The sequence below is a fragment of the Diplodia corticola genome (assembly GCF_001883845.1).
Source record: "Diplodia corticola strain CBS 112549 chromosome Unknown scaffold53, whole genome shotgun sequence".
In the NCBI taxonomy this organism is placed as follows: Eukaryota; Fungi; Ascomycota; class Dothideomycetes; order Botryosphaeriales; family Botryosphaeriaceae; genus Diplodia; species Diplodia corticola.
Window position 1 is genome coordinate 85295 of NW_017971532.1, and position 27689 is coordinate 112983.

Below are 27689 nucleotides of genomic sequence, written 5' to 3' on the forward strand. Positions count from 1 at the left end.
AACCTACGCATGCACAATAGAATAAACGTTTTCTCCCCATCTGAACCGAGCTGCTATGAAAACCCACGTACTCCGACTCCGAGTCCAAGACTGAAATAATAAACATGAAGAGAAATGCAAGCAGAAAAAAAAACCAAAGTCAGGAGTGCAAAACAAACATCACCGCAAAAGCGGGATCAAACGCCCCGTAGATGCTTCACGGCCGTCGCGCGCATCTCCTCCACGTCCGCACCCACAGCCAAACACTGCTGCTGCAGGAGAAGATGCAACCCGCGCAGCAGCTGCTCGTACCGGCACGTCGGATCCAGCAGCCGGTCGACGGCGAGCAGCAGCATCTTCTGGAGGATGGAGACGAGCAGCGCGGGCACGCAGTCGGTGTCGTACTCGAGGCGCACGGAGAGGCGGTCGGCAAAGACGTGCCACTCGAACAAGACGGCGAACTTGGCGCCCTCGGTCCAGACGTGCAGGGGGCGGGCGCCGGCGACGGGGAAGACCGGGGACGACGAGCGGGCGGCGGCGGCGGAGCGGTCGTCGTGGAAGGTGACGACGCAGTCGAAGAGCTGCTGGCGGTGCGAAGGGAAGGGCAGGCCGAGGTGCTGCAGCAGGCGCGGCCACGGCATGGCGTGGGCCAGCGAGCTCTGCGACGCGCACTGCACGCCGCGCAGCACGTCCGTCGACGTCGATGCCAGCGGGTCCGCCGCCCGCACGCGCACGGGGAGCGGCTGCAGGAAGAGGCCGACGACGGACTGGTCGTCGACCGAGGTGCGGTTGACGTACGGGCTGCCCAGGACCACGTCGTTGCGGCCGCACAGGGCGTGCAGCACCACGCCCGTGGCGGCGAGACCGAACTGGTGGAGCGTCAGCCCGCTGGTGGCGGTGAGGGCGAGGATGCCGTGGTAGAGGTCGGCGGGGACGGCGAGCAGCTGCGACGTGCCGCGGTACAGCTTCCTGGCCGGCACGTCGTCGTCGTCATCCGGGCGCCGCAGCTGGAGGCCGTGCAGGTTTGCGGACCAGAAGAAGGCGCTCTCCAGCTCCGTCGGCTGGCTCCACGCCGTGGTGTCGAAGTACTCGCGCTGCACCGGCCCCAGCTCGCCGCCGTTGTACAGCGTCGCCACCTCGGCCAGCACCGTCTGCAGCGCCGTGAGGTCGCAGACGATGTGCGAGACGCTGAGGGCCACGATCGACGGCGACAGCGCCACCCGCACGAGCGGGCCGTGGGCGAGGTCGAAGGGCTGGTTGACAAAGGCCTTGACGTCCACGGACTCGACCACCTGCACCGTGATGGGCTCGTCGGCGATGGCCCGCTCCACGCCCCGGGAGCCGGCGCCCACCACGAAGCGCGAGCGGAGGATGCTGTGCCGGTTCAGGGCCGCCTCCAGCGCGGCGGCGAGCCGCAGCCGGTCCACGCCGGGCTGCAGCTCGGCGGCCCAGGGCACGTTGAAGGCGCACGCCGTCTCGGCGGCCTGGTAGCGATGCCACCACTCGAGCTCGGCGGGCGAGAGCCTGGTGCGTCCCAGCGGCAGCTGGGCCCGCGACACGCGCTGCGGCGCCGCCTCCCGGCCCCGCACGCGCCTCTCGACGAGAGCAGCCAGGTCGGCGAGCGTGGGCGCGTTGATGACGTCCTTGACCGAGAGAGGGATCTTGCACACGCTGCGCAGGCGCGCCGCGAGGCCGAGCTGGAGCACCGAGTGGCCACCGAGGGCAGTGAAGCAATCGTCGGGTGCCACGGCGGCGGCAGCGTCCAGGCCCAGCAGCAGCCGCCACTCTTGCGCCAGCAGCGCCTCGAAGCGCGTGAGGCCCGCCGCCGGCTTCGTCGCCTGGCCGCACGGCGGCTCGAAGGCGGCAGCCTGCAGGGCGAGGGCGCGGGCGTCGAGCTTCCCGTTGCGCGACAGCGGCAGGCGCTGCACGGCGGCGATGTGCTTGGGCTGGGCGTGCTGGGGCAGGGCGCGACGCAGCCGGCGGGCCAGCTCGGTCGTGTCGACGGCCTCGGGCTCGACCCAGAGCACCAGCCTGCCGCCGTGCTCGGTCGCCACAGCGCGGGTCACGGCGGGCATGGCGTGTGCGGCCACGGCGCCCACGTCGTCTAGGTTCACGCGGAAGCCGCGCATCTTGATCTGGCGGTCGCGCCGGCCGCACACGTTCACGTTGCCGCGCGCGTCCCAGAAGCCCAGGTCGCCGGTGCGGTACATGCGTTCTGCTGGTGTGCGGTTGAACGGGTCGGGCACGAAGTCGCGGGCTGTCTGGGCGGGCATGTTGATGTAGCCACGGCTGACTTGGACGCCGGCGATGAAGATGTTGCCAATTACGCCAGGCGGTGCCAGCTCCAGCGCGTCGTCCAGAACGTATAGCCGCGTCGACGGGACGGGCGGGCCGACGCTGACGGGGCTGCCTGCGTGAAGCCTCGACTGGCAGGCTCCTATCGTTCCCTGTGCAATTGAGTCAGTGAGCATCCTCTCGGCTGGGATGGCAGTGGTGGCAGCGTACTTCTGTGGGCCCATACAAATTGTACAGCCTCCGGCCGGGCGCCCACTTGTCAGCCGTTTGCTGCTGGACGGGCTCGCCGGCGAAATAGACCTGCAGCAGAGTCAGCGCTGGCATGATGGAACGAAACGAAGGGGACGTACGCATGTCAGGTTCGGGTAGTCGGCCGGGTCCAGCCCGGCGGCGACAGACGGCGTCATCATGGCGACGTCGACATGTCCAAGGTGCGAGAAAGGGTTGTCGGGCTCGGTCCTCAGCACGAGCGTGGCGCCGTAGCAGAGCGAGGCGAAGACCTCGTGCACGCAGCCGTCAAAGCCCGGCGACAGGAACTGCGCGATGCGCACGCCTGGCCCGCTGTTGAGCCGCACCTCCGGGTCCGCGTGGAAGGCGACGACGCCGCCGTGTTCGCAGACGACACCTGCGAGGCATGATGGTCAGTGGTGGTGGTGGTTCGGTTCGGGTCGGGCAGAAACTCACCCTTTGGCTTGCCGGTCGAGCCCGAGGTGAAGCAGACGAAGGCTGCGTCTCTGGCACTCTGCAGCCGCGGCGCAGACGGCGAAGGCTGCACGCCGCTGGCGAGAATCTGGTCAATGGCCAGGGCCACGGGGCCACCGGGCATGGGGTCCTGCAGCTGGGCGCTCTCAGTGCACAGCAACAGCGTGGCGCCGCTGCTCCAGAGCAGCTCAGCGCGGTACTCGGGTGCATGCGAGGCGTCCAGCGGGCAGTAGACGGCGCCGGCCTTGAGGGCGGCGCAGACGCCCACGATCCAGTTGATGGAGCGATCGGCCACGACGCAGACGACGTCGCCAGGCCGGACGAGCTTCTCCGCCACGCCCGCCACCCGCGATGCGCACGCCATCAGCTCCGCGTACGTCAGCTTGGCCGCGCCCCGCTCGACTGCGACGGCGCCCGCGTTGGCCCGGGCCGCCTTTTCGACCAGGCTGGTGACCGTCTCGCCCAACTCGCCGACGTACGTTGGCGGCGACCCGTGGTTGCCGCAGGAGAGCACCATCCGCGACAGCTCCCGGCCCAGGCGACGCCTCAGGCACTGGCCCACGCTGAGCTCCGGCTGGGTCAGCGCCTGCAGCAGGTTGCGGTAGACGGCTGCCATGTGCCGCACGTGGTCGTCGGCGAAGGCGTCGCGGCGGTACAAGAACCTGACCCGCCCGTCGCCCTCGACCAGTACGTTGAGCGGCAACCCCGGACATTCCTTGACCACGGGCGGCCGCAGCGGCTCGACGGACGCGCGCTCCAGCGCAGGCGCGTCGAACTGGATGGCGAGGGCCGAGCAGAAGGCCAGCGGCTCGCCCTTGCGCTCCGCGGCTTGGAATCTGGACAGCGCCTGCACGGTGCGGTACATGTGCTGCACGAACCCGGCCGACGGTCCGTCCCGGTCGACCGACACGCGCAGCGGCTGCGTGGTGATCAGGGGGCCGATGATGGTGTCGGCCCCGTCGAACCCCAGGCTTCGTGCTGACACCACGGCCCCAAACGCCACCGTATCCGCGTTCGCGTAGCTGGCCAGCACAAGCGCCCATGCCGCGTAGTGCACTGCTGCCGGCGTGGTCTGCGAGGCTCGGGCGTACTTGGTCAGCCCCGCGACGTCGATGCCCGTCTGTATCGAGTGTTCAGCATGCACAGCGCCACTGTCAGGGCTGGGTGCCGAAGGCGGCTTGGGGAGCAGCATCTCGCCGGCGGCGTCGGGGAAGGCCCTTTCCTGCTGCCGCCAGAACATGTCTGCCTCCATGGCTGTCCGCGTCGAGAGTGCCTGGAGGCTCTCGACCGCGGCGGGGAAGGGCGGCGACGGCTCGAACGGGCGGCCGTCCAGGGCGGCGGCTACCTTGTTCAGGATCAACGACGCTGAGAATCCATCGATCAGAGCGTGGTGGATGGAGAAGATCAGCATGCTCTCGTTGCAGGGTAGGTCGGCACCCTGGCAGTGCAGGACAGTGAAGCAGGCACCCAGCCCAGCGGCCCCAGCCGCCTCGTCCCATCTCTGCTCAATGTCTTGCTGCGAGACTACGTCGTGCTCGCTCCACAGGAACGGCGCCTCGTCGACAATCCGCTGGGTCTGCGTGTCCAAGTCCAGTTCGGTGCGAAAGATGGGTTCTGCTGCTACAACAGTCTGCCACGCAGCTTGCAGCCGCCGAATGTTGCGCGTGTGGTACACCGACACGTGCTGAACAACGTTTGCCTTCCTGTGCTGCACGCTGTCGTATATGAGCACTTTCTGCAACGTTGTCAGGGGGCTCTCGCGTATGTTGCGGCTTGGGCTGGCGCACTCTATCGACAGGCCCTGCGTGCTGTGGAGCAGACTGCTGATTGAGGGCGCCGCGAGCATGTCTCCGACGCGAACGGCAAATCCCAGTCTCCGGCAGTGCGATGATAGCATGACGGCCGCGAGCGAGTGGAGGCCTTGGCTGACAAACGGCTGATCGACATCGATGGTCGAAACCGGGACGTCGAGTATGCGGGCCATCCCGCTGACAATGGCAGACTTGAGGTCTTTGCAATCCCCCGCATCGCCCTCAGCGCTTGGTACCATGGCTTCCAGCATTCGGGCTAGCTTTCGCGGGTCCGTCTTGCCATTCGGCGTTGTCGGGAGAGAGTCCAGCCCTACTATGTGGTCGGGTACAAGATAGGCCGGCGACCTGGCCATCCACCTCATCCTCAAATTCTTCGCGTCATCAACCGGTGGTGACACGGCTGTGCAGAGCTTCTTTCCAATCATGACCGAATGCACCGCCTTGAGGCTGGGCTCCATGGCCAGGAGTGCCGCGTCCACGTCAAGCTCAAGATTCACCAGGAACCCCTTGACTTTGACCATGCGATCGCGCCGTCCGCAGAACTCAATGACCCTCGACCCTTGCCCGCTGACGCTCCATCTCACCAGATCCCCTGTCCGGTACGCGCGTCTGCCATTGTGGATGATGAATTTCTCGTCCGTCCGCCGCTCGTCGCGCCAGTATCCCCTTGCCAGCCCGGTGCCCGAGATAAGAAGCTCCCCTTCTTCGTCAAGGGCGTCGATGTCGTCGCCTCTGTCGTCCACGATTGTGACCCTGGCGCCATCGATAGCGGTTCCCAGCATCGTTGGCCTAAACTCTCCGCTTTCGGGACATCTTTGCACAATCCCGCTCAGGGTTGCACAGGTCGCTTCCGTGGGTCCGTATGCGATCCATATAGGCCTCTTCAAGACATCCCAACACTCCAAGAGCCGCTTCGATGCCGTCTCTCCTCCCAGAACCATCCTGTCGAGGTGAGGATAGTCTTGTTGTGTCACGGGCGGCTCCAAAGCCTCGAGGATGGATGGCGTCGCGACGATGACGCTGCACTGGCGACTCTTCTCTTGCAAGTTGTTCCGGTTTGCCAGGACGACGGTCCCGCCGTTGCAAAGGGTGCTGAATAATGTTCCCATGCAAGCTGGCTCCCGTCAGCTCTACTCAAACGACGGACTGAACGAACACGTACCGTCAAAAGCCACGGAAAGGACGAGCAGCACTCGGTCCTCGGGCGTCACATCGTAATTGAATCGTGGCGTCGTGACGAACTTCGCCAATGATTCCTGCCTGATCTCGACGCCTTTGGGTTCGCCGGTCGTGCCCGAGGTGAAGATGATGGTCGCCACGTCCGGAAGTGGGACCGCCTCTTCTCTGTCGTCGCTCGGGTCTTGGTCTGCCACCTCCTCCACACTTACCAATGTAGTGTCCGGAATATCCATGGGCCTGCCCGTGTAGACGGCGAGCCCGGTGCTGGTCCGGCCCAGCACATTGTCAATCCGTTCCCTTGGCCATTGGTCGCGGTCTATCGGCACGTAGATCCCTCCCGTCTTCAGGATAGCCAGCACGCCAACCACCATGTGCAGGCAGGAGCTTGTGAGTATCGGGATCACCTGTGACGGCCTCGCTCCAGCCTTCTGTAGCCGGCGGGCCAGGGCGGATGAGCGCTGGTCCAAAGCGCGATATGTGAGCGTCTCAAGGCCATCCTGCACGGCGATGTTGTTGGGGTAGCGCTGGCAGATGTTCTGGAAGAGTGCAAGCACTGATGGGAAAAGCTTGCGGGTCATGGCGAAGGTTTGCGATTGGTGAAGTGTATTCCAGCAGCTGCACATCACCGCATGCACTATTTAACGCAGGGTCAGAAAAACGGCCAGTTCCCAATCGCCCTGACTTCTAAATTTAGGAAGAGGTCCAACGCGTACAGCGCGTTTCTCACGTCGGTTACCGACCCGGCTCCGAAGGGCGTGCCTTGATTCGGCCGGGAGATAAAAAAGTGTCAGATCACTCGCTTCCTGCCTGTCTCGTGCTCATAGCTTCGGAAGCTCCACGATCCTGTTCCGGCCACGACCAGCCCCGCCTGCCACCATGGCTCTTTCCGAGAGGATGCGCGACACTGTCGAAAGTATAGTGCCCAAGATCGCCACTCAGGTTGCCCAGCGGAGCTCCAGCAATCCGCCCGTCGACCTTGGCACAGCGGAGAACTGGTTGATCAGATCCGAGCTGGTGGACTTTTTCAAAGATGCCATCAGCAAAAACCTCGTGGAGCAAGTAAGCAGCCAGCCGTTTCTGTTTCATCCCCAACGGAACGTTATTTTGACAGCCCACGGCAGGATCTATCCTATCAAAAGGGATTCGCGGGGGATCCCAATGTCATAGCAGCATTGGCAGATACCTTCAACAGGTTGTTCTCTCCCAGAATTCCAGTCGAGCCGTCTCACATAGCGGTCGGGCCGGGCGGGGCAGCCATATTGGAGTCACTACTCATTAATATATGCGATTCGGGGGACGTGATGCTGGTGTTGGCACCATTTTGGAGTAAGTGCTCTAGACACATGGCTTACTGACGTTGCCCGCTGACTCCCCACAGGCGGCTTCCACTTCCAATTCAACGTTGGCCCAAAAGTTGGGATTGTGCCCGTCACCTCGCTGGAGGAGAACGTGTTCAACGAAAACGTCGTGAAGGATTTGGAAGACGCGCTCGCAAAGTCGGAGAAGCAGGTCAAGGGCGTTGTCCTCTGCAATCCACACAACCCTTTGGGCCAGTGCTATACAAAAGGGGCCCTGGAAGCCATCGCCAAATTCTGCGAGAAGCACGACCTTCACCTCATCTCGGATGAGATATATGCCCTCTCGATATACAATTCAGTCGACTTGCCGCACCCCGAGCCGTTCGTCTCCATCTTAAACCTGGATTTCGAGGAGATCAAAGTGAACCCTGCCCGGGCCCACGTCATATGGAGTGTGAGCAAGGATTTTGGCTGCAGCGGATTTCGACTGGTGAGTAGGCCTTCCCAATGACCACAACGATAGTCGCCCTGACATTTTGCGAAGGGTGCACTTGTGAGCCAGGGCAGCCCTGCCATGGCCTGCGGAGTTGCCATGGCTGCCAATACGCAGGTGTCTGGGCTGACAGCAGTCGCTGTCACAGCGCTGTTGTCTGACCCGGCAGTCACTGACAGATTCATCGGCCTGAACAGGAGCAGACTCTCGTCTGCTTACGAGAGTATGGCAACTTTCCTCCGCGCTCACAACATCCGGTACATTCCTGCCAACGCAGGCATCTATGTCTGGGCAAAGCTGTCTAGCAAGGTGACGAATTGGGAGCAGGAGGCAAAATTGACAGAGCTGTTGGCGGAGAAGAAGGTCGCGGTCAGCGCCGGAAAGTCGTACGCAGCCGCCGAGCCGGGCTGGTACCGTCTTTCTTTTGCGCTAAAACCAGAGCAGCTGGAAAGGGGACTTGAGCGATTGGGAGAGGGAATTGAGGCATTCGAGAAGCTTCATGTATGAACACGCGTCTTAGGAAATGAGTGTACCTGGTGTCAAATTCAGAAAATTTTACATAGCCTCGTGCCAAGTGACGACGTGGTCATCCATCCATTCCGTCTCCTCTTCCCCAGATGGGAGCGTGGATGCAGTCGTGATAGGACCACATGAGATAGACAACGAACCGAACTACCTGCGCCGTTCCCGCCGGTGCGTTTCCATCCGGCCTCAGGCTAGCCATTGTCATCTTTTCCACCAGGTACATCACTGGACCCCAGAAAGCGAGGAATAGGTAGGCACCAATCTTCCGCATCAGGTTTCTGGGCGGCTCGTACACAGGGAGATTCTGCAAAAACTGCTGATAGTCATCCGGCAAGTGCGCATCCGCGGCTCCGTCCGTGAGCAACCCCTGGAGGCCTCATTTCAGCATTGTTCGCCCGGAAGAATTATCAGTGAACACTCACCATGTATCTCTGGCTCGGGAAGGCCGGAGGGTCTCGTCTCAAGATGGTGCCGAGCGTCCGAACGGTGAAGGTTGGGCCCGTCATCGCCTCGTCCTCGGCACCCACCGGAACGGCCGGTATGGCAATGTCGGCGTAGGCGATCCCGCCGCCCTCGGACGCGACAAGGTGGATGTACTGCTCGGCCGTGATGAGATACGCAACACCGACCACCTCCCGTGCCTTGACGTCAACTCCGGTTATCGGTCGGATGGACGTGTAGGCCGGCTCCGTGTAGGGCGTGCCCGGTATCTCGGTCGTCAACGTCCATCCCGGGACGAGGGCGCGTGCGGTCTTGATCGGTTTGATGCCACGTGAGTCGATGAACTTGGCGCGGCTCATGTTGGAGCCGTAGGCGAGGTACCAAACGCCCGTGCTCTTCTCCATTTTTGCTGTTGTCGGACAGAAATTGCGGCTCTGCCTGCGTTGGATGTCTGCGGCGTGGCGTCAATGTTATTCTGCAAAGCCAAGACCAATCGGTTTCCGACACAGAAGTTCCTCTGCAACCGTCCTCCATGCCGAAAGGCAATGGCGCTATCAACACTACTTATTAGACAAGAGCCGCTCCTCATGAATTCAGACCGAAATGTTTTCATTTCCAAAATAATTGCTCATTTTGTTGAAATACTAAGGTGAAGAGCCAATCACTCAAAGATTTTCAGACTTCAGTCACGTGTTGCTGCTGGCATGGTTCTCTGTACATACACATGCCAACCTTGCCTATTGGACTGAATCACTGCTTTCTTGTTCCTGCATTCCGTTTCCCTCGATAGGCGTTTCTATATTAAGCCTCGGCGCTGCGGGTGGTCGGCAACCTAGGGAGCCGCACGGGCCGAGAAGCTCGGTATCCGATAGGTACGTGGCCGCCATCAGAAGACTTGGAACATCGATCTTTCATTTAGAGCCGACTGCATGTGTTTCGTGCATTTTGCCCTGGTGGTGATCTTAGTATGCACTGTTACAGAACGGTCCAGTAGGTAGACTCCGCAATCGCTTGTGGGAACGACGGTCCGCACAGCGTATTCGCTGGGTAGGTCAGCCGGCCCGTGCGTCGGCTCGTTCAGAACAGCCCAGTTGATATTCGGAGCAGATAGATAGTCTTAAAGCGCACACTTGGTTCTACAAGTATGTCATAGGGGTTCGTTCAACATGTCTGAGGACTGATGCGAGGAGAGTCTTCGACTACGATGTTGAATGTACCAGTGCTCATGATATCTTGGATCTCCGCGTACTTATGGGAAACGTTTTGACAGGGTGAAGAAAAGAGAAAGACGCAGGAAAGACGAGATTTGAAGTGCATACGTCTTGCAGGTGATGAGCGCAATAGTAAAAAGACAACGATATAATCCTCTAGTATGGTCGCGGATCACCATTCTACGTTGAATGGAATATACTAGACAAGAGGTCCTGCTTAGATAGTACACAAGACACCATTTTCCAATCCTCCCCGGAACAGCAGCCGTAGTTGACATGACAGAATTGTGTTTGAGCAAACTTCAGTTGAAAGGTATTCAGGAGCAGTCATTGAACGTAAATTTAAAAGCTAGCATAGACTATTCCCTTACAGATGCCAAAAGCGCGAGCTTATTTGCCCTGTTGGACTTGCACAGCTGCACCATTTGCAGCAAAGAGACCCATGGAAATACCTCCTGCCACCACCTTGAACGGAGAGGCGCAGTCTCCGGCTGCAAAGACTCCGGGAACATTCGTCTCGTTGAACGGCGGGTTGACCTTGACGTCGAGCCCGGGAGTCAACTCAATCCCAAGCTGCTCTGCCCACGGCCCATTCAACTTGCTCCTCGGCTTGTGAGCGACGAAGCCAAACACCTCCTTCTTGCCATCCTCGAACTCGACCTCAACGTCAGCGCTGTCGGCTGACACTTTCTTAAAGCGAACAATGCGCCTCGAGTCTACCGTCAAGCCCTTCTCCGCGGCTGCGGCCGAGATCTCCTTGGTCAAATCGGCGTTGCCGTGAGTGAGGATGCTCACACTCGTGGAAAGGCGGGCGGCCATGCAGCCCACGGCAATCGAGTGCATCAGGTCCGCCATGTCCTCGACGGCCAGGATGGCGGCCTTGGGCGCGCCACGCTCCTCGTAGCCGTGGCAGAACAAACAGTGGTAGCTGTCGTGATATTGTCAGCTGGTTCCTCGCCGAGTCAAAGCATTCCGGGAAGAAAGGTACATACATTCCACGACCCCAACAGTCATCGTATCCGGCAATGTCGGGGTAGATGTCTTCGGAGCCCGTGGCCAAGACGACCTTCTTGCCCGTGTACCGCTTCCCCGCGTCATCCAGGGCCTCGAAGCCGCCATCGGGCAGCTTGGCGAGCTTGTCGATCTTGGCACGCACTATGCGGGTGGTCTTGTAGCGATCCGTCAGGTCCCTGCGGGCTGCCTCGCGGAAGTCCTCGGGGTTCTTGTGGTCCCACGTCGGGACGTTGTGCATGTGGGCGGCGCGGGCGTTGCGGTAGACGCCCGAGTCGAAGATGATGCACGGGTGCATCAGCCTGCTGAGCGCGGTGGCTGCCGAGAGGCCGGCGGGGCCGCCGCCGATGATGAGGACGTCCGCGTCGTGGGGGGCCATGGCGAGCTGAGCTGGGCGATGCAGGTGGTGGCTGGGTACTGATTTGAACGACGATAGCAAGGCTTGAACGCGTGGTACAATTCTGGACGGGCGAGCAGCAGCGGACATGTAGCAGCAAATCGGATGGTTCTGAGCAAGATGTCTTAATATGCAATCCAGCGTGCAGGGATTGCGAGAAGCGCTCCGCCAATCTCGGTTTCCGAGCGCGCACATATAGACTTCCCGACGATGGTCGGTATGCGCAACGCCATTTTCACCACGACTGCTCAGGATTTGCAACGCCTCTGATTATGGCTGCTGAGGACGATTTTTTCAACCTGCGGCCGGCAGTTCCGGCAGACCTGCCGGAGCTGACGAAGCTGACCGTCAATCCCTTCACCACCGGCGCCCTCGACTCCGCGGGGCTGACCTTCAGCGCGCAGGAGATCTCGACTTACCTAAACTGGCGGCTGCCGCGCCTGTTGATGGATCCGAAATCACTGCTACTCGTGCTTGAATTCCGCCCCATCAACTCATTCAAGAAGGTTCCGGCCCGCCTCGTGGGCTGCGCAGTTCTGCGCCTTGGATCTTCGGCAGCGCGTCCGGCGGATTCCTATCCCACCAGTAAGGTACCCATTGATCAATGGCAGCCTGCTTGCTTTCTAACCTGTTCGCTAGAGTCCAGCCTCCTGCCGCTCTGGTTCAATGCCGCTCTTTCCGACCTTACAGTATGGCCTGATTCCGAAACGGCCGAGGTCCACACCCGATTCGAAGCTGCTCGAGCTGCCATCGAACAGTCGGTCGAGCAGAACGCGACAGCATTGGTATTTTATTATGTCGATTCGGATTTTCAAAGCTGTGGAGTCGGCTCCCGGATGATTTCCGCTGTTCGGAAGAAGGCCGAGGAGCTTGATAAAGGTGACTCTGCATTCAAGGCCGTCTTCCGCGGCGAGGACGTCAGTTTTGGTACAATTTCGGGCCTAAGAGATGTGACCAACGCCGGAAAACTGAAGGTAATGGAAGCGTGCTGAAGCGCGTAGGTCTTCGTGGGGAACGTCCGTGTTGTTAGCATCCAGCAGTCTGTCGGTCTCCGTACTCCGATCTTGTAATGACAGATGGCGAAATATATGAGTAGTCCGGGCTCTTGACTTTCACAAGACTGGCAAAATTCTATCAGTTCATCTTTCACTGAAAATGTCGGTGCTTTCACTGCTGCAGCTGCCGCCCGTGGACGAGCGTGCGGCTATGCCCGGTTTCTTCATTCCCTTGTTCTATCTGGTGCTGATATGCTCTGTCCTCATTTACCCCAAGCTTTTGCGCAAATTCATCATCACGACGGCTGTTTTGTCCTTCCTGTTGCTCAACCTGCATTACACAGGAGGGGTAGACGGAGACTATCAGAACACGACCATGCTCGTCACATCGGCAGTCATGTGGATCGAATTCGGAGTTCTTGGTGATCTCGAACGGGACGTATTCCGGACATGGGAGCAAGACGCGCCACTGGCAGATCGACCGTGGTGGAAAAGGCTAGCATGGAGCTATGACCTGTGGACAACGTGGCGGGGCCCTGGATGGAACTGGCAGTCCAGACGCTCGCCGAAGTTGCCTCCACACATCGTTGATCGACGGTGCGTACCCGAGCTACCAAAAGTAACGGTTTAGTGTAGCTGCTGACAAGACTAGGAGTTTTTTCGTTGACAACGCTAAGCGCGGAGTCTACTGCTGGGTGATGAGCGAGCTCCTGATGTTTTTGCTTGAAGCAACGCCATATACTCGGCTGGAAGGGCGCGAGCCCCTTGAATCCGCGCCGCTCCATATCCAGGTGGCCGTAGCCTGGCTTGCAGCTCTCCACACACAATACAGTATGAGCCTCATGTACCGCATCATCGTATCTTTGCTTGTCCTAGCAAGGGTATGCTCCCCCGTCCAGTGCCCGCCGCTGTTTGGTTCATTCCGGCAAATGTACACTGTGGGAAATCATTGGGGTGTCTGTTGGCAGCACATGATGAGGAAGGTACTCAGTCATACCCCATTCTTTTTTTAAGAGCTCTCACTGACCGCTATATGACTAGGCGATACTGCTTTTCCCCAATCTGGTCGTTTCCTCTTTGGGTATCACTGGACTGGTGGCAAAATACACCCGCGTGTTCCTTTCATTTGCAGCTTCTGGAACCATCCACGCGGCCGGTGCCTACAGTGCGACGCGAGGTTCTCTGGGCGATATGCGATTTTTCATTTCACAGGCATTTGCCATAGTCGCTGAGGACTGTGTAATATATCTCGGCAAGATGGCCGGGCTTCGAAAATCAGGCAAGTGCCGTCCATGTGCATCATTTTTACAATCAGGCACTGACAGGGAAGACTATAGCTTGGACCACCTCGCTGGGCTTCCTGTGGACTTTTCTGTGGTTTAGCTACTGCTTGAGATACTGGATCGGCGAGCTGCTGTGGGCGGGTATGATCGCGTCGGACGGGCAACGGAGTCTTCTCTCTCGACTTTTCGGGAACAGGCATTGGGGTCAGACGTGAGATGGAATGATGGCTACATTGCAAGTCTATTTGACAATTTGATATGCCGGCCCTGCAGCCTGCGCCCTCCCCGCGTCGAGCTGCATCTGCAAACCACCGGCGACAAAGGCGCCCATGGAGACGGCATAGGTGCCAATCTTGAACGGATCTCCGCAGTCGCCTGCCGCGAAGATTCCGGGAACAGAAGTCTCGAAGAATGGAGGGTGTGTCTTGTAGAAACCGAATTCATTGGTCTCCACGCCCAGCTGTGTAGCGAAAGCGCCGTTGTTGAGAGGCAACGGCCTGTGGATGATGAAGCCCTCTGTCACCTTTTCTCCGTCATCAAACACGGCCGAGACCTGCGACTGCACAGCTTCCTTGATGAAGCGGACGATTGGACGCGAGTCGACGCGGAATCCCATGGGTCCTAGGACTTGGCGACACTCGGCAGCCAGCGCTTCGTTGCCGTGCGTGTACACGGTGACGGGTCCTGAAGTGTAACGGCGGCACTGCAGCGCGAGATGCTTGGCAGCCTTGAGGTTGTCGTCGCCACCTGCAGCCAGCACTCCGGCAGATGCACACCCCCGCTCTTCGTAGCCGCGGTGGACCAAGCAGTGAAATCTGAGAAGTCAGCGGAGGCAGCAGCAGAGACATGGACGGGAACACGCACATGCCCTTGGCCCAGCAGTCGCTGTAGCCCTCAACTTCGAGCGGTACATCCTGGATACCCATCGATAGCACCAGCTTGCGGCCTCGCCAGATGCGGCCTTTGGTGTCGGTGGCAGTAAAAGGAAACTCGGCTTCCGGATCGCGGCTGACATTGTCGATGACGACGCCGGTGGCGAACTGGACGGTGCTGTATTTCGAAAGGATGTTCTGGCGGGCAGCGGCGCGGTATTCCTCGGGGTCGCGCCCATCCCAGCCGGGCAAAGTGTGCAGCCAGTTTGCTTTGCGGTTGCGGTATTGGCAGGAGTCGAAAACGACGGCTGTGTGCAGCGACCGCACCAGGCTCAGCGCGGTGCTGAGGCCAGCAAGGCCGCCGCCAATGATGAGAACGTCGAAAGTGTCCGTCATTGCTGATTTGTACACAGATACATCTGCAGCGGCGTGAGCTGGGCTTTTGTGTCTGTCGCGACAATTCTCGGAGAGCGACGACATGGTGCCAAGACCAACCCTCGACAACCAGCATTCACCGCTCGTGCTTCTAAAAGACCGCCTACCACGCTGATCCCGACTACACCAATTCCTTCTCTGCTTGGTAAACTTTGCAAACATGGCTTCCGTCTCGGCAAAGATGCAGTTCATGGCCCCGATGGCCGAGGAGCCCTTCTACCGCTCCCAGCCCGACCAAGGCTTTGATTCTTGCAACTTTTCCTACGCCCCTCAAGACGTGCAAGTCCACGACGCGCGCCCCAACAAAGGCACCTTTGAGCTTGACAAACATGGCTTTGCCTACGCAGACGACCCCGAGGGCGCCGAATACGTCGAGCAGCTCCGCAACAATGAAGATGGCGCCAAGGAGCGCTACTACGCCCATCTCGAACGTCTCCTCAAGAAGCAAACGGGAGCATCACGTGTCGTCATCTTCGATCATACCATGCGTCGTCGAGAGCCCGAACTCGCAGGCAAGAACCCCGACGGGCGCGAGCAACCTGCCGCCTACGTCCACATCGACCAGTGAGTCCCTGTCCCCATCAGTCCCACGTACCGTGTGCCAATCCATACACCAGGGGTCCCGTTGGAGCCGCTCGGCGCATTCACCAGCACATCGGCTACGAAGCAGACAAGCTCCTCAAGGGCCGCGTGCAGATCATCAAGTAAGCATGCCGCCTCCAAGCCCACGCGGCACCATCAACTGACCCCATTCAGCGTGTGGCGGCCTCTGAACGGCCCAGTGAAGGACTGGCCTCTCGCCACAATGGACTTCACTTCGCTCAAGCCGTCCAACATCCATCCCACCAACTTGTACCGCAACCGCTTTGAGCTGCGCGGTCAGTCGTGCAATGTTTCGCACCATCCTGACCAGCGGTGGCATTACCTCGACTCCCAGCGCAACGATGAGGTCACTTTCATCAAGATTTGGGATAACAAGTCTGCCGTGACTGGCAAAAGTAAGTCCGGCTGTACCGCGTTTGCCCTTGGTCAAATCACTGACGTTCCCTAGCCTGTGCGCATTGTGCTTTTGAACATCCGGATACTCCTCCAGATGCCCCGCTTAGGGAGAGTATGGAGGTTCGTTGTATTGTGGCGCACGAGGACGAAGAGCTTGCGTCTACTCTTTGGTGGACTTGATTTGTTGTTCCGTATAGTCGTTCATTTGGGCAGCTTAGTGGTTCTCTTTCTACCATTTATGGCATATATATCTCCATCGCACTTTGGATGAATCAGTGGTTCTTGACCCTCTCCGATCGCTGTGGGGGCGAAAACCTACGACTGTGAAGTTTTTGTATACTTTTTAACACCAGTTAAGGCTGCACTCTGTGACTGTCCAGTTCTTCCGCATTCCAGGTCTCTTAGCGTGTGCACTTCTTCATAACCTCATCTATTAACTTCGCGAGCAAGTGCATGATTACTGCAACTCCAGCCTCAGGGCGTCGTACTGAACATAAACCTGCTGCGGCAGCACCGCGGACTCATAGTCCATCGCGTCCGACGGCAGACGGAACACAATCTCGTTGTCCTTCTCCTTGAGCAAACTCGCCTCGAAAACAAACTTGTTCGCAACGTTGTAGCAGCTGATGGCTGAACGCACGGCGCAGGAGCTGGAATGTTGATATCTGCCACGACAATCAGCTCCGAAAACGCCACCACAACCACTTTGGCAGCTGGGAGGAAAGAAAAGGAAGAGAGAGGGCAAGCAAATACTCACGGAATCACCCAAGGCTCCAACTCTTGCCCGTTGACCGTAACAACAAACGGCAAGTTCGAATACGGCTCGGTGGCATTAAACACGTCCGTATTCCCCGCCGCCGTCTTCGCCCCCGCCAGCTGCACCGTCAACGTCGCGCGCACACTCGCCGCCAACAACCCAGCAGCGCCGTCATCATCTCCCACATCAAACACCACCGTCCAATTGCTGATCGCCGGCGAAAACAGCGTCTCCGTCCTGACCGCGTTCGCCTTGCCCCCGAACGAGCTCCAATGCACGTAGTTCCAATCGGCCACCTCGTCGCTCTCGCCGACGCGGAAGCGCACGCCGTCGGGGAAGTCGGTCGGGAAGTCGTACTTGGCCCAGTAGACGCGGTACTGCTCCGGCTGCAGCGGCTTTGTCGTGTCGACGGCGACGCCGTGGCGGAACTCGCCGGCGGAGCGGTCGGGCGTGCCGATGCGCCAGAGCTCGGTGCCGGCGCTGTCTTCGACGACGGTGGAAAGCGTCGTGGTTGTGGCGCCGTTGGGGTCGATGACGATGCCGTCTTGGATGTGTTGGCCGAAGAGGCCGTCGGCGAGGATGGTGAGGCGGTAGGTGCCGGCTTTGACGCGGGGGATGGTGGCGACGGCGGTGCCGTTGGGGGCGATGGAGAGGTCGGCCCAGTATTGGTAGGCGGTGGTGTTGAGGGCGTTGTCTTGGAAGTCGAGGCCGGTGGCGGTGAGGATGGCGAGGGGCCGGCTCCAGGAGGGGGTGGTGGCGTTGTTGGTGGCGGCGGGGAGGGTGACGATGCCGTGCCAGGTGCCGCGGCCGGAGGTGGGGACGTAGTTGGGGACGTGGGGCGCGATGGAGTCGTAGAAGGGTACGTTCCAGGAAGGGTCGGCGTACTGGAGGGCGTCGGCGCGGAGGTCTTGGAGGGTGCTGCCGGGCGGGCCGCTGTTGAAGTGGTAGTAAAACTGGGTGGAATCTTTTTTAGTATAGGCTCTGGGAGAGCGGATGACTGTGGAATGACTCACGGGACCGAAGGTACGGTCGAATCCGTTCGTGATGTTGGGAGTGCCGTTGCCGTGGTGGTTGGAGGCTGGCTGTGGTGAGTCTCTTGATGACACAGTCAAAGAAGGGGGTCGTACCAATGTAGTTGTAAACGATGCCATCAACGGTCAGATCGGAGTTCTTGGGTCCGTTGAAGTACGTGTCGACGGTGTTCATGACGGTCCAAGCCCCGAAAGTGGCGTTGGTCGCGCTCGTCGAGCCGTCGGAGAACATGCCGTGGACACGGTGGTCCCTCCATTGAGCCTGGAAGGTGTACTTGGTGAAGTAATCCGCCCACTGTTGCACGTACGGATCATCTGGCGTGTTCAAAAGGGACCAAGTGGCGTCCTGGACGACGACCTCGTTTGCGATGGCCTCCTTGGACGGTAGGGGCGCGAAGGTTTTCTCGTTGGTTGAGAGGTGGGTCCACAGCTCGGTATTGGGGCGGAAAAGGGTGCGGAATTCTTGCAGGTTGCGGAGGAAGGGCGTTGTCTCATTGTGGTAGGCAAGACGGCTGAAGGTGTGCAGGCCCGTCTCTCCTTCGCGCAAGAAGTAGTAGAATTCCAGCAGCTGCCCGGTCGCCGGATAGGTTTCGCCCATGACGACTCCGGCATACGGAACACCCTCGGAGTCATTGCCTTGGAAAATTTGGAAGTCAGGGGCTATCGAGCCGGGAGTGTAGAAGCCGCTGGGCGTGCAATAACAGTCGAGGTAGGGGCCGACGCCGGTTAAGCCACTGACGGGGCCGAGTAAATCCTGGTCGTCAAGGGCGAGGTCGACAATGACACCCAAGGATTTGTCCAAGGACAGGTGGAGCCTGTCATTCTCGAGGATGATGTTCGACGACGTCTCGTTGACAGTCAGGATGGCGCCGACTTCCTTGCTCAGTGCCAGAAGCCCGAAGAGGGAGCCGAGCATCCGGCGGAGTCCTGAGGGTGCCATTGCGGAGGATGGACGTCCAGAGGAAGCCTGACTGGGGGTTTACGGAGAGTGCATCCATCTTATACGCTTGGAACAGAGTCATGGCACCTGGTTCCTGCAGATGGCTGTGCGCTTGGCTAATATGGGGACCGGGGCGGCATGTGGAGAAGTCTGGGGGAAGCGGACCTGCATCCCTCTCGGTTAAAGATTGTCCGAGGGGCACGACTCATTTCTCCGCCAGCACCCGCCCGGTCCTCGGCTGAATGGACACGGATGCTGATGCCAAAACAATGATATTCGACATTTTCCAGCGGCGCTGAGGCTACTTCACGTAAAAGACCTCCTCCATGACCTTCCACCACGGACCAGCGGCACTGCCCTTTGCGCCCGGATGAGGGCTCTCCTGCATCTTGTCCGTCATGCTCCACCACTCCTGCACCTTCTTGTTTGCCGACATGCGGGCCATGTCAGCGTCCCAATCGTCGCCCACCCACTTCATCGACGCAACGAGCATCGGCCGGGGTTCGTCGACAAAGAAGATGGAATCTGCGTCCGGAATTGAATGAGCATGCGTCGCAATCAGTCGAATGCGGAGGAGCTCGGGAAACGAAAGACATTGGTGACGTACAGTCGACGATGTTGGAATCCTTGATCTGCTCCAACACTTCGGGCCAGACAGCAGCGTGGCATTTCTTGTATTCCTCCAGGTACTCCGGTCTCAGGTACACTAGCTGGCCAATCCGGCGAGGTTCTTTCGTGGAGGACATTGTGACGTGCGATAGCTTGGGGAGAGGGAGCTATGGCGAGATGAGGGGCTCTTTAGCCTGCAGCCGTGTCGGTGACTCGGTAGGACTAGGCCCGAATCCGGGAAAGCTCTCCCCGCCCTCAACCGAGGTTCACCACGCGTCATGCTCTTTCTTTCAAGGTTTGAACATTCTAATTTGTATAGGGGAAGTGAAAGAGAAGAAATTGACCAAAAATCTGCTCGGAAAACAACATAGTTATATTAGTCCACGTCCCCATATGTGCTAAGCTACATGCAGTACACCAACACAATCGCAAGCATCAACCACCAGCCAGCACCAATCCTAGACCACGCTTGATCGCCCTCACCATATACTTCCCGAAAAACACCTACTCCTCGTCCTCAGGCTCGCAATCCTCCGCCTCCCGGTGGTGATGGTGGGGGTGTTTGGCCTTGTGCCTCCTCGACGATGACAAAGAACGATCACGCCCCGACGCAGGAGTAGTCGGATCCGGGGAACCATCATCAGAAGAAGAAGACAGAAACTGACGACCCCCTGCACTTCCGGGCTCAAAGCGCCAAAACCGGCCGGTCGTCGTGGTGGCCGGGGCCGCGGGCGAGGGATTCCTCATTTTCGCCTGTTGAAATTCCTTTAAAATCAAGAGAAGAAGCAAAAAAAAAAAACGACACGCCTCTTTTTTTTCTTCTTGGAACGAGATGATGAAGACTTTAGAAATCGGCACCCGCACACAGACCGTACTTGGGCTGGCACCCCAGCTCGCAGTACGCCCGCCCGAAGCCGCAGTACCCGAAGCGCGAGCAGCACGGCCCGTACACGCGGTCCCCGATCGGGCACGACGTGTACGGGATGTTGCCCCACTCCATGCCGCACCGTGAGTCGGCGCGCAGGGTCTGGAGGGGGTACGGCGCGTCGGTGCCGAACGGGTCGATGTCGCTGAAGCTGGGAGCCGCACGGCTGCTGCTGGCGGGGGAGGGGGCGAATGCGGAAGCGAAGGGGCGGGATCGGTTTGATGGTCTTGATGATGCGCGGGCAGGCTGCAGGGGGAGGGCAGGACTAACCGGTGTGGAGGCCGGGCGGCGAAGGTTGGTGTTGGGCAGCGGGGCCGCCGCCTGCTGCTGCTGCTGCTGCTGCTGCTGCGGCGAGGAAGACGGCGAAGACGCCGGTGCCATCGGGTTGTTCATGGGGGCGCCGAACGGGGACGACGGGCTCATCACGTTCATGCCCTGGGCCGGCGGCGAGCCGGGGGGCGGACCGTATCCGTACTGATCGCCTCCCGGCGGTGGGTAAGCGCGCGTCTTGGACCACGGGTACGGCGTTGGATAGGATGACGAACTGGGAGCGGCGGTCATGCTGCTGCTGCCGCTCATGAAGTTGGGGCTCTTGGCCGCGTAGCAGCGCCCGAGCGGCGACGTGGCGATGGTCTCGAACGACGTGAGGAGCACGCAGGGGGTGTTTGAGTAGACGTCCCACATGGCGATGCCGCACTCGTCGCCCAGCGTGTTGCAGAAGGCCATGCACGCGCCGTAGTCGTCAATGGAGGCTGCGATGTCGGCGATGTTGGCCGGAGACAGCCCGCTGCCCGTGTTGGCCGCCTCGCACGCCACGTAGTACGTCGCCGACCCGATCTGGTACGAGCCCGGCGGGTACGCGAACGCCGAGCTGCTGGGCGATGCCACCTCGCTGTCGCTGTCGTTATCGCTGTCGTCGGTCGCGCTCGGGCTAGGGCTGGCGTCTTGCCCATAGCAAACCTTGGCCAGCAGCAGAGCGGCGCCCACGGCGAGACGGAAGGGAGTAAGGCTGGCCATGTTGCGTGGTAACGTGGCGGAGAAGGAGTGGATGTGCTTCTGAAGAGTCAACTGCGTGCCGGTCGGTCAGCAGATTAAATATGGCTGCTCCTTCTTGTCGCTTGTCGAGAGAATTCCTCATTTGTCCGTCGTGCCGAGCTACATCAAATTTACGGGAGTGGTCGATGGAACGCAGATCGTGGTCCCTTTCCCCAATGCGGAAGCATTCCATACGGGGAATCCACCAAATTTGCATGCTTCGTACACGCGGTTCAGCGTAGTCAAGGTGAGTCTGCTACAGAATGGCTGGCGGAGTATACCCCTGAATGTGCTCTAACGCACTTCGTTGCTTGTGCCTGAAGATTAACAACACTTCACCGAGAAGGACCACCATCAATGCGTTTAACCCTCCAAAACTCAATTACCGCTAGCATTAAATCTGTTAGTCGTAAAATATATACATAGAATCAACGCCAGACAGCTCCGTCTCCCCAGAAACCATTACCACCACTGACCGGGCTGTAACGTGCGGATGAAGTTGCACACATTCCACCAGCGCTCCAGATGAGAAGAAACGATGCCATATAAAACGAAAACATGCCAGAACCCCGCCATCTATACTTCAAAAGCGGGCTTGCTGCCGCATCTCTACGGCGGGGAACTCTCTGCCCGCCTCACCTTCCAACCCCGCCGAGCTCGACTCTTGGTATCCGCCGTTGCCCGTTTCGAAATACCCTGACCCAGCCTCCGCCGATCCCAGTGAGTCTTTCGTAGAGGCCTTCATCGCCTTCTTCTCCGCCTTCCGTTCCCTCTTCGCCGCCTTCTTCTCCTTGCGAGACATCTTGGGAAACTCGCTCTCGGGACCGACAAGCGAACGGCCGGGGTGGAAGACGGCGAGGAGGAGGAGGGCTACCATCATCGGAAATGCGTCGAGAGCGTAAGAATACTCCTCGTGGAAAGGGATGGGATTCGACGGCTTGACGCCGCCGGCGAACTCGCAGATGCGGTAGATGATGCGGACCTGGACGGAGAAGAGAAAGTAAGCAAGCCAGTCGAACAGATCTGACTGACAGGGGGCACTCACGGTGATGGCCGTCAGCGTTCCGTAGAGAGCATACAGCAGCGGCCGCCAACCGTACTGCCGGTGAGCCAGGCCCGCGGCTTCCAGCGCCAGCGACTGCCGATGGAACATGACCATCAGGCCAAGGAAGCACAGGATGAAGGCTTCCTGCAGGCCCATGCCGCCCATGTAGACGTCTATGCCCGTCTTGATGATGTCGGCGGAGGCGCCCGGGCTCGCCATCAGCCCGCCGACGGCCTGCACGACGAAGGACACGACGTCGGCCCACACGAAGTACTTGGCCAGCGACTGCCCGCGGATGCGCCACACGGCCCGCTCCGGCAGGAAGTAGTGCACCATGCGCGCGAAGGTCATGTAGACGAAGGCGTTGATCCACAGCGGCGCGAGCAGGTAGAGCAGCTGGTGCGCGGTGGCGTAGCCGATGTTTTGCTGGTCGTGCGAGCCCAGCGCGTGCAGGATGAAGGCCACGAGCTCCCACGTGGCGCCCATGATGATGACCCAGCAGTACGTCTGTTGTTGGTGTTAGCCGAGGCTGCTTGGCCGAGGCTTGTCTCGTCTTGTCTTACTTACCTTCTTGAAGATTATCGCCAGCGCCAGGTGGGCGATGGTGAGGATGCCGAATATCACAGCGACGGCGACGGCGGGGGCGAATTGCGGGTTGAAGTTGTAGTAGGCGTTGCAGGCATCGAAGGGGACATTGCCATATCTTCCGGGTACGGCGGTGGTGCAGCTGGGCGTGGATGTCGACGTGGTTGCCGATGCAGCTTGGCTGGTCGTAGTGGATGCCATTGCGAATCTGCGATTTACTGCGGATGATGCTGTCTCGAGAAGGCGAGAAGTTGGTGGTTTATGAGGATCGCCACCTGCATCGTGTCTCGTGTCTGCCCTGCCAAAGTTGGCAATCGTGTTGCTGCGCAGAGCACATTCGTGTCAAGGCGTTTGTGGCGGCTGAGTGGTGTACGCAGCCCTTGGTGGCCCGGTGTCACGGCGGAAAACCCGCAGAAAACTAACGCTTTGTTGCGAGAGAGAAGTTAAGTGTAAGCCGAAAGGGCTACGCGGAGTAAGCAAGCAGGATGCGGAGGATTTAATCCTTGGCGCCCACCGCGTTTTGGTTGACGCTTTGAAGGGGCGCAGTCAGCCACGAGAGGAACACTGCCACTTCCAACACTGCTGCCTACCGCAGCACTTGCACAGCTGGACAGCTTCACAGAAGAAGTCCCACTTGATAAACTTTTAGGTGTTGCTTGAGTAGAAGCTTGAACGTTCCCATTCGCTTGTTACTTGACCGACAATCCCTTTATTCTGGCCATTCCTACTATCATCATGTCAAGCAAGGGACGAGACTGTCGGCATGCTTTCGGAATGAGCGTGCCTCGAATTCTCTTCGTCAGTAGCTGAAGCAGATATGCTGATGTGGAATTATACGAATGCATCCAGCAGGTGGGTCACCCTCTCACTACGAAGGCCGTCTCGCGTGGAATGTTTTGCGGGCATGCCAATGGCCCGAATATCACATCCGGGATCGCCGCTATCGCTAATCTAAGAAAACCGAGATCGTGGCATAAGCAGAGATTTGCACCGCATCCATAGAGCCCGACTCGAGATTTCAGGCTACCATGTGGCTTGACTTCATCAATTCGTGCGTATAATGCATGTCAGCCTTTTCTGTCGCATGACATCGTAATGTCGCCCAATCGTGATCCGTGGACCTGGACTGACCTCACACCGCATGGCGTTCTTGAACGGGATAGCCTTGCTAACGCTGCAGCCTCGTCCCAAAGCTCCCGGGCCGCACGTCAACCTACAGAACATCCGGAGCTACCACAAAGCTGAGACGGCGACCGGTCAAGCACCAACTTGGCCTTGCTCATAAACATACGAGTATAAGTGTACCATAGTGATCACACGGCAGTGGGGTCGCGACGCGTGTGCGAGCTGTAGGGGTGGAAACCTGTGATGCAAACTCGTGCTTCAAATTACACTATCACTACGGATCGAAACAAATACAGTATGTCCTTGCAGCCCAAGGCTCTCTTTTACTGCCCGATGATCTCAGATTGACAAGTTTCCCAGGTTTTGCCTGCAACAGCGTGCTGTAAGAAAACAATACCGAGAGGGGATTGGTTCGCGCTGCGACAACGCCTGCAGCAACTGCTACGGTTCTGCATTTCTAGGAAATATTGCTTGGCTTGACTCGAAGTCTTTCTCGTCTAGCTTTCCCGCTTTTCCCTCTTCCCTTACTGCCTGCTTCCATTGCCAGCCTCGACGATACGGACCACGAATTGGTAGCCGAACGATTCCGCCCCTTTGGGGAAGACAGGAGATTTCTCCAACGCGTCAATGTCCCTGATTTGAGATACCCACCAAAACTCGAAGATATCAGGCTCAAATAACGACGATGGTGAAAACAACGACGACGACAACGATGATGATGAGGATGACGACTAAAATGAGCAAGACAATCCCGCCGCACCGAGCATATCGGAGGACGGCATGGATCGAAATAACAATGAGGACGCACCAGCCACACCTTCCCGACTCCAAAAGGCGTCGTCTACGAGGTCTCCAGCTTCTGGGTCGACGGTGAGAATCAGTGACGAGGAAGATGATATGGACCAAATGGTGATCGACTTTGATCTATCCCCTCCTTCCAAACGAAGGATACCAGAGGACAAGGCAGTAATAGCCCCCGGGGGGAGGAGGCGTTCAGGCCAGGGGCTTAGGGCTGGGTACCGCTCCACCCAGTAAGGGTCCCATCGCGGTCGCACGTCCAAGAACATGCATCTCATCATCGTGAATCATGTGGTGTTGGTCGGCCAAATAGGCGCTTGTGCCAACGACTTCAACCCGCTAGGTAGCAAAAATTACCCCTTAGACTCTGACACTATTAGCTCAAGCACCTACTCAGACGTCTAGCAAGACGCGATTCGGCGTAGAGATTGCTGAAGGACGAAATGAAAAGTGTCAACTGCCTGATTACAAGTTGTTGGATGTCTGAGGTGGTGGACGCTCATTGGGTGGAACAGATACCCTTGGCTCCGCGCGGCCCGCGCGGATGGCTTTATGCGGCTAGTGTTCGACCTACTCCCGCTTTTCGAGCATTCAAGCAAGCAGATCGGCCCAGTCTCTCACCAGGAACACATTCCCCATGGCCTGACAAGGCTAATTTCCGCTCCAATGAATGTTTGAGACATGGTCAGGTTGGCAACTCAGCTGCCAAATTGGATGAGGAGAGTGATGAAAACACGCCTTGAGATGGGAACTTGTTTCAGACTAATCAGTTTATCGATTAGTTCCAAGCCCTCATGCAAGCCATTCAGATGACACCTCCACGCAAGGATGGGTATAAGATTGTGGGTGTTGCTCTTGCAAATAATTTCCAGCGTCCAGCACTTCTTCGATCGCATACGTTCTTTTGCTTAAACAGCGATCCGTCGCTGCGCCGGTCCAACTAGCCCACCATGCATTCCATTCTCTTCTCTCACTCGAGCCTCGCGCTTGCTCTAGCAGCAAACATCCTCCCGGGCCTCGCGTTCGTGGTTCGCCAAGCAGGTAGGCATGCCAGCGCAGCTCGAGGCGATGGCTGACCATGTCAGGAAACAACACGGCGAATTCAACCAGCCTCCAGACCTGGTGGCACGAGACGGGCGAAATCAACACCCAGACTGCAGTCCAAGATGGCAACGTCCGCCAGTCCCATCTCTTCGACGTCCAGGTTGCTGCCTCGTCGGCATCAACAAACTTCTACGACTCGTTCGCGTATGAAAGCATCCCGCGTAATGGCAACGGCAACATTTGCGCGCCTGGAAACACCACTTTGTGCAATGTCGACGATCAGATCAGCATCGAGGCAGACATTGGAGTGAGCATGTCGTGGTCTCAATATCTCACCACTGAGGACTCGATCGTGAGAGTCACGCGGACAGACGGGGGCTCCACTGCTCCCGACAACGTTGTCATCCGGCCCACAACGCTTGGATTTGACCTGGAACAAGACGGAGATGCTCTCCTGATCAAGGTTCCGTTCAGCCAGAACGGGTACCGATTTTCGGTCGAGTTCCAAGACAATCTCTGGGAATACCGCATCGCCGCTCCCGAGCTCAACTCGCATTACATCCAGAACAAGAATCCGTCTGGCAGCTACTACGTCTCGTCGTACGACGACACAAACAACCCCATCGTCGGTGTCGAGCCCCTCAACGCACTCTTGATCTTTGTCAGCCCGTTTCCCAGCAGCGAGTACGTGCCGAGCGATGAGGCGAACACGCACCGGGTCACCCCCGGGCTCGTCTCCGGCCTTGACCAGGTCGAAAAGTCCATCCTCTACTTCGGCCCCGGCGTGTACTACACAACCGGATCTGCACATGCAAAGCTGTCGTCGTCGGTGTCGTGGGTCTATCTGGCTCCCGGGGCCTACGTCAAAGGCGCCATCGAGTACACCAGCCCGGCTCTCGACCTTCGTGCCACGGGCTTCGGGGTGCTGTCGGGCGAGCAGTACGTCTACCAAGCCAACACGGCCGAGGGGTACCAGAACATCAAGTCGGACGACTACTCGGTCAAAATGTGGCGGGGCTCGTCTGCGGACGGCATGACCTGGACGGTGCATGGCGTGACGACGAACGCACCCCCTTTCAACTCGATGGACTTCTACGGCTCGCTCGACACGTTCTCGGTCCGGGCTTCCGACTACAAGCAAGTGGGCGCATTCTTCGGCCAGACCGACGGCATGCAAGCCTACCCCGGCAGCCATTACCAGGACATCTTCTACCACGTCGGCGACGACGGCATCAAGACTTACTACAGCAACATCCGGAGCGAGCGGCTGACGGTCTGGAAGACGAACAACGCGCCCATCGTGCAGTTCGGCTGGTACCCACGCAGCGTCAGCAACATCACGGTGGACTCGGTCGACGTGATCCACACGCGCTACATCTCGCAAGCGGCCGAGTACCCGCGCGCCCTCGTCGGATCGGCCGCCAGCTACGAAGACTCGGGATCGACGTCGACGGCCGACACGACGAAGAGCCTCAGCGACTACACCGTCTCGAACTGGCGCTGCGAAGGCATCTGCCCCGGCCTGCTGGGCATCAACCCGCTGCAGAACATCGACAACATGAAGCTGTCGAACGTCAGCATCGAGCAGCTGGCGCCCCACGGGACGGGCGTCGACACGTCGACCCTGACCGTCTTCACGGACGCCGACAACGGCAACGAGCCGGTCAGTCTGGGCGCAAACTCGGCTGGCAACGTCGGCCTCACGATCCAGGACTTTTACGTGGGCGGCGAGAAGATCACGCTGGCGGCGGGGAACTGGGACTCGAATTCGGCTGGCCGTCTGAACATTGACGGATCGTACGAAGGGAGGTGGACGGCGATCTAGGCGATATATTTTAGGAACTCTTCCACGCATTGAATAAATGATCG

General features: G+C 59.0%; 12 protein-coding genes across 12 annotated transcripts; 4 read left to right on the forward strand and 8 right to left on the reverse strand.

The window, feature by feature from the left end:
- Positions 1-176: 176 nt before the first annotated feature.
- BKCO1_5300033 (peptide synthetase) lies at positions 177-6544 on the reverse strand (the record flags this gene model as incomplete). The annotated part of the gene is made up of 5 exons (XM_020277140.1): positions 177-2426; positions 2485-2574; positions 2625-2899; positions 2959-5901; positions 5950-6544. The coding sequence occupies 5 exons, from the start codon at positions 6542-6544 to the stop codon at positions 177-179; spliced, it is 6153 nt and encodes a 2050-aa protein (XP_020127225.1).
- A 298-nt stretch (positions 6545-6842) lies between these two features.
- On the forward strand, positions 6843-8264 carry BKCO1_5300034 (1-aminocyclopropane-1-carboxylate synthase; the record flags this gene model as incomplete). The annotated part of the gene is made up of 4 exons (XM_020277141.1): positions 6843-7025; positions 7088-7292; positions 7345-7754; positions 7809-8264. The coding sequence occupies 4 exons, from the start codon at positions 6843-6845 to the stop codon at positions 8262-8264; spliced, it is 1254 nt and encodes a 417-aa protein (XP_020127230.1).
- Positions 8265-8343: 79 nt separating this feature from the next.
- BKCO1_5300035 (gliotoxin biosynthesis protein) lies at positions 8344-9127 on the reverse strand (the record flags this gene model as incomplete). The annotated part of the gene is made up of 2 exons (XM_020277142.1): positions 8344-8649; positions 8705-9127. The coding sequence occupies 2 exons, from the start codon at positions 9125-9127 to the stop codon at positions 8344-8346; spliced, it is 729 nt and encodes a 242-aa protein (XP_020127231.1).
- Positions 9128-10324: 1197 nt separating this feature from the next.
- BKCO1_5300036 (thioredoxin reductase) lies at positions 10325-11324 on the reverse strand (the record flags this gene model as incomplete). Its single annotated transcript, XM_020277143.1, has 2 exons — positions 10325-10862; positions 10927-11324. 2 exons carry the CDS (start codon positions 11322-11324, stop codon positions 10325-10327), a joined length of 936 nt encoding a protein of 311 aa, XP_020127228.1.
- Positions 11325-11614: 290 nt separating this feature from the next.
- On the forward strand, positions 11615-13720 carry BKCO1_5300037 (cytochrome p450; the record flags this gene model as incomplete). Its single annotated transcript, XM_020277144.1, has 5 exons — positions 11615-11927; positions 11982-12316; positions 12522-12934; positions 12990-13218; positions 13379-13720. The coding sequence occupies 5 exons, from the start codon at positions 11615-11617 to the stop codon at positions 13718-13720; spliced, it is 1632 nt and encodes a 543-aa protein (XP_020127229.1).
- A 141-nt stretch (positions 13721-13861) lies between these two features.
- BKCO1_5300038 (thioredoxin reductase) lies at positions 13862-14888 on the reverse strand (the record flags this gene model as incomplete). Its single annotated transcript, XM_020277145.1, has 2 exons — positions 13862-14435; positions 14485-14888. 2 exons carry the CDS (start codon positions 14886-14888, stop codon positions 13862-13864), a joined length of 978 nt encoding a protein of 325 aa, XP_020127232.1.
- A 199-nt stretch (positions 14889-15087) lies between these two features.
- BKCO1_5300039 (methyltransferase) lies at positions 15088-16106 on the forward strand (the record flags this gene model as incomplete). The annotated part of the gene is made up of 4 exons (XM_020277146.1): positions 15088-15491; positions 15545-15631; positions 15684-15925; positions 15979-16106. The coding sequence occupies 4 exons, from the start codon at positions 15088-15090 to the stop codon at positions 16104-16106; spliced, it is 861 nt and encodes a 286-aa protein (XP_020127233.1).
- A 277-nt stretch (positions 16107-16383) lies between these two features.
- BKCO1_5300040 (rhamnogalacturonate lyase b) lies at positions 16384-18654 on the reverse strand (the record flags this gene model as incomplete). Its single annotated transcript, XM_020277148.1, has 4 exons — positions 16384-16591; positions 16684-17636; positions 17697-17761; positions 17811-18654. 4 exons carry the CDS (start codon positions 18652-18654, stop codon positions 16384-16386), a joined length of 2070 nt encoding a protein of 689 aa, XP_020127284.1.
- Positions 18655-18955: 301 nt separating this feature from the next.
- BKCO1_5300041 (uncharacterized protein) lies at positions 18956-19400 on the reverse strand (the record flags this gene model as incomplete). The annotated part of the gene is made up of 2 exons (XM_020277149.1): positions 18956-19179; positions 19262-19400. The coding sequence occupies 2 exons, from the start codon at positions 19398-19400 to the stop codon at positions 18956-18958; spliced, it is 363 nt and encodes a 120-aa protein (XP_020127283.1).
- Positions 19401-20107: 707 nt separating this feature from the next.
- Positions 20108-21205, reverse strand: BKCO1_5300042 (carbohydrate-binding module family 18 protein; the record flags this gene model as incomplete). The annotated part of the gene is made up of 1 exon (XM_020277150.1): positions 20108-21205. The coding sequence occupies one exon, from the start codon at positions 21203-21205 to the stop codon at positions 20108-20110; it is 1098 nt and encodes a 365-aa protein (XP_020127272.1).
- A 601-nt stretch (positions 21206-21806) lies between these two features.
- Positions 21807-23054, reverse strand: BKCO1_5300043 (rta1 domain protein; the record flags this gene model as incomplete). Its single annotated transcript, XM_020277151.1, has 3 exons — positions 21807-22205; positions 22269-22775; positions 22836-23054. 3 exons carry the CDS (start codon positions 23052-23054, stop codon positions 21807-21809), a joined length of 1125 nt encoding a protein of 374 aa, XP_020127282.1.
- A 2672-nt stretch (positions 23055-25726) lies between these two features.
- On the forward strand, positions 25727-27645 carry BKCO1_5300044 (dextranase; the record flags this gene model as incomplete). The annotated part of the gene is made up of 2 exons (XM_020277152.1): positions 25727-25817; positions 25862-27645. 2 exons carry the CDS (start codon positions 25727-25729, stop codon positions 27643-27645), a joined length of 1875 nt encoding a protein of 624 aa, XP_020127312.1.
- Positions 27646-27689: the final 44 nt, after the last annotated feature.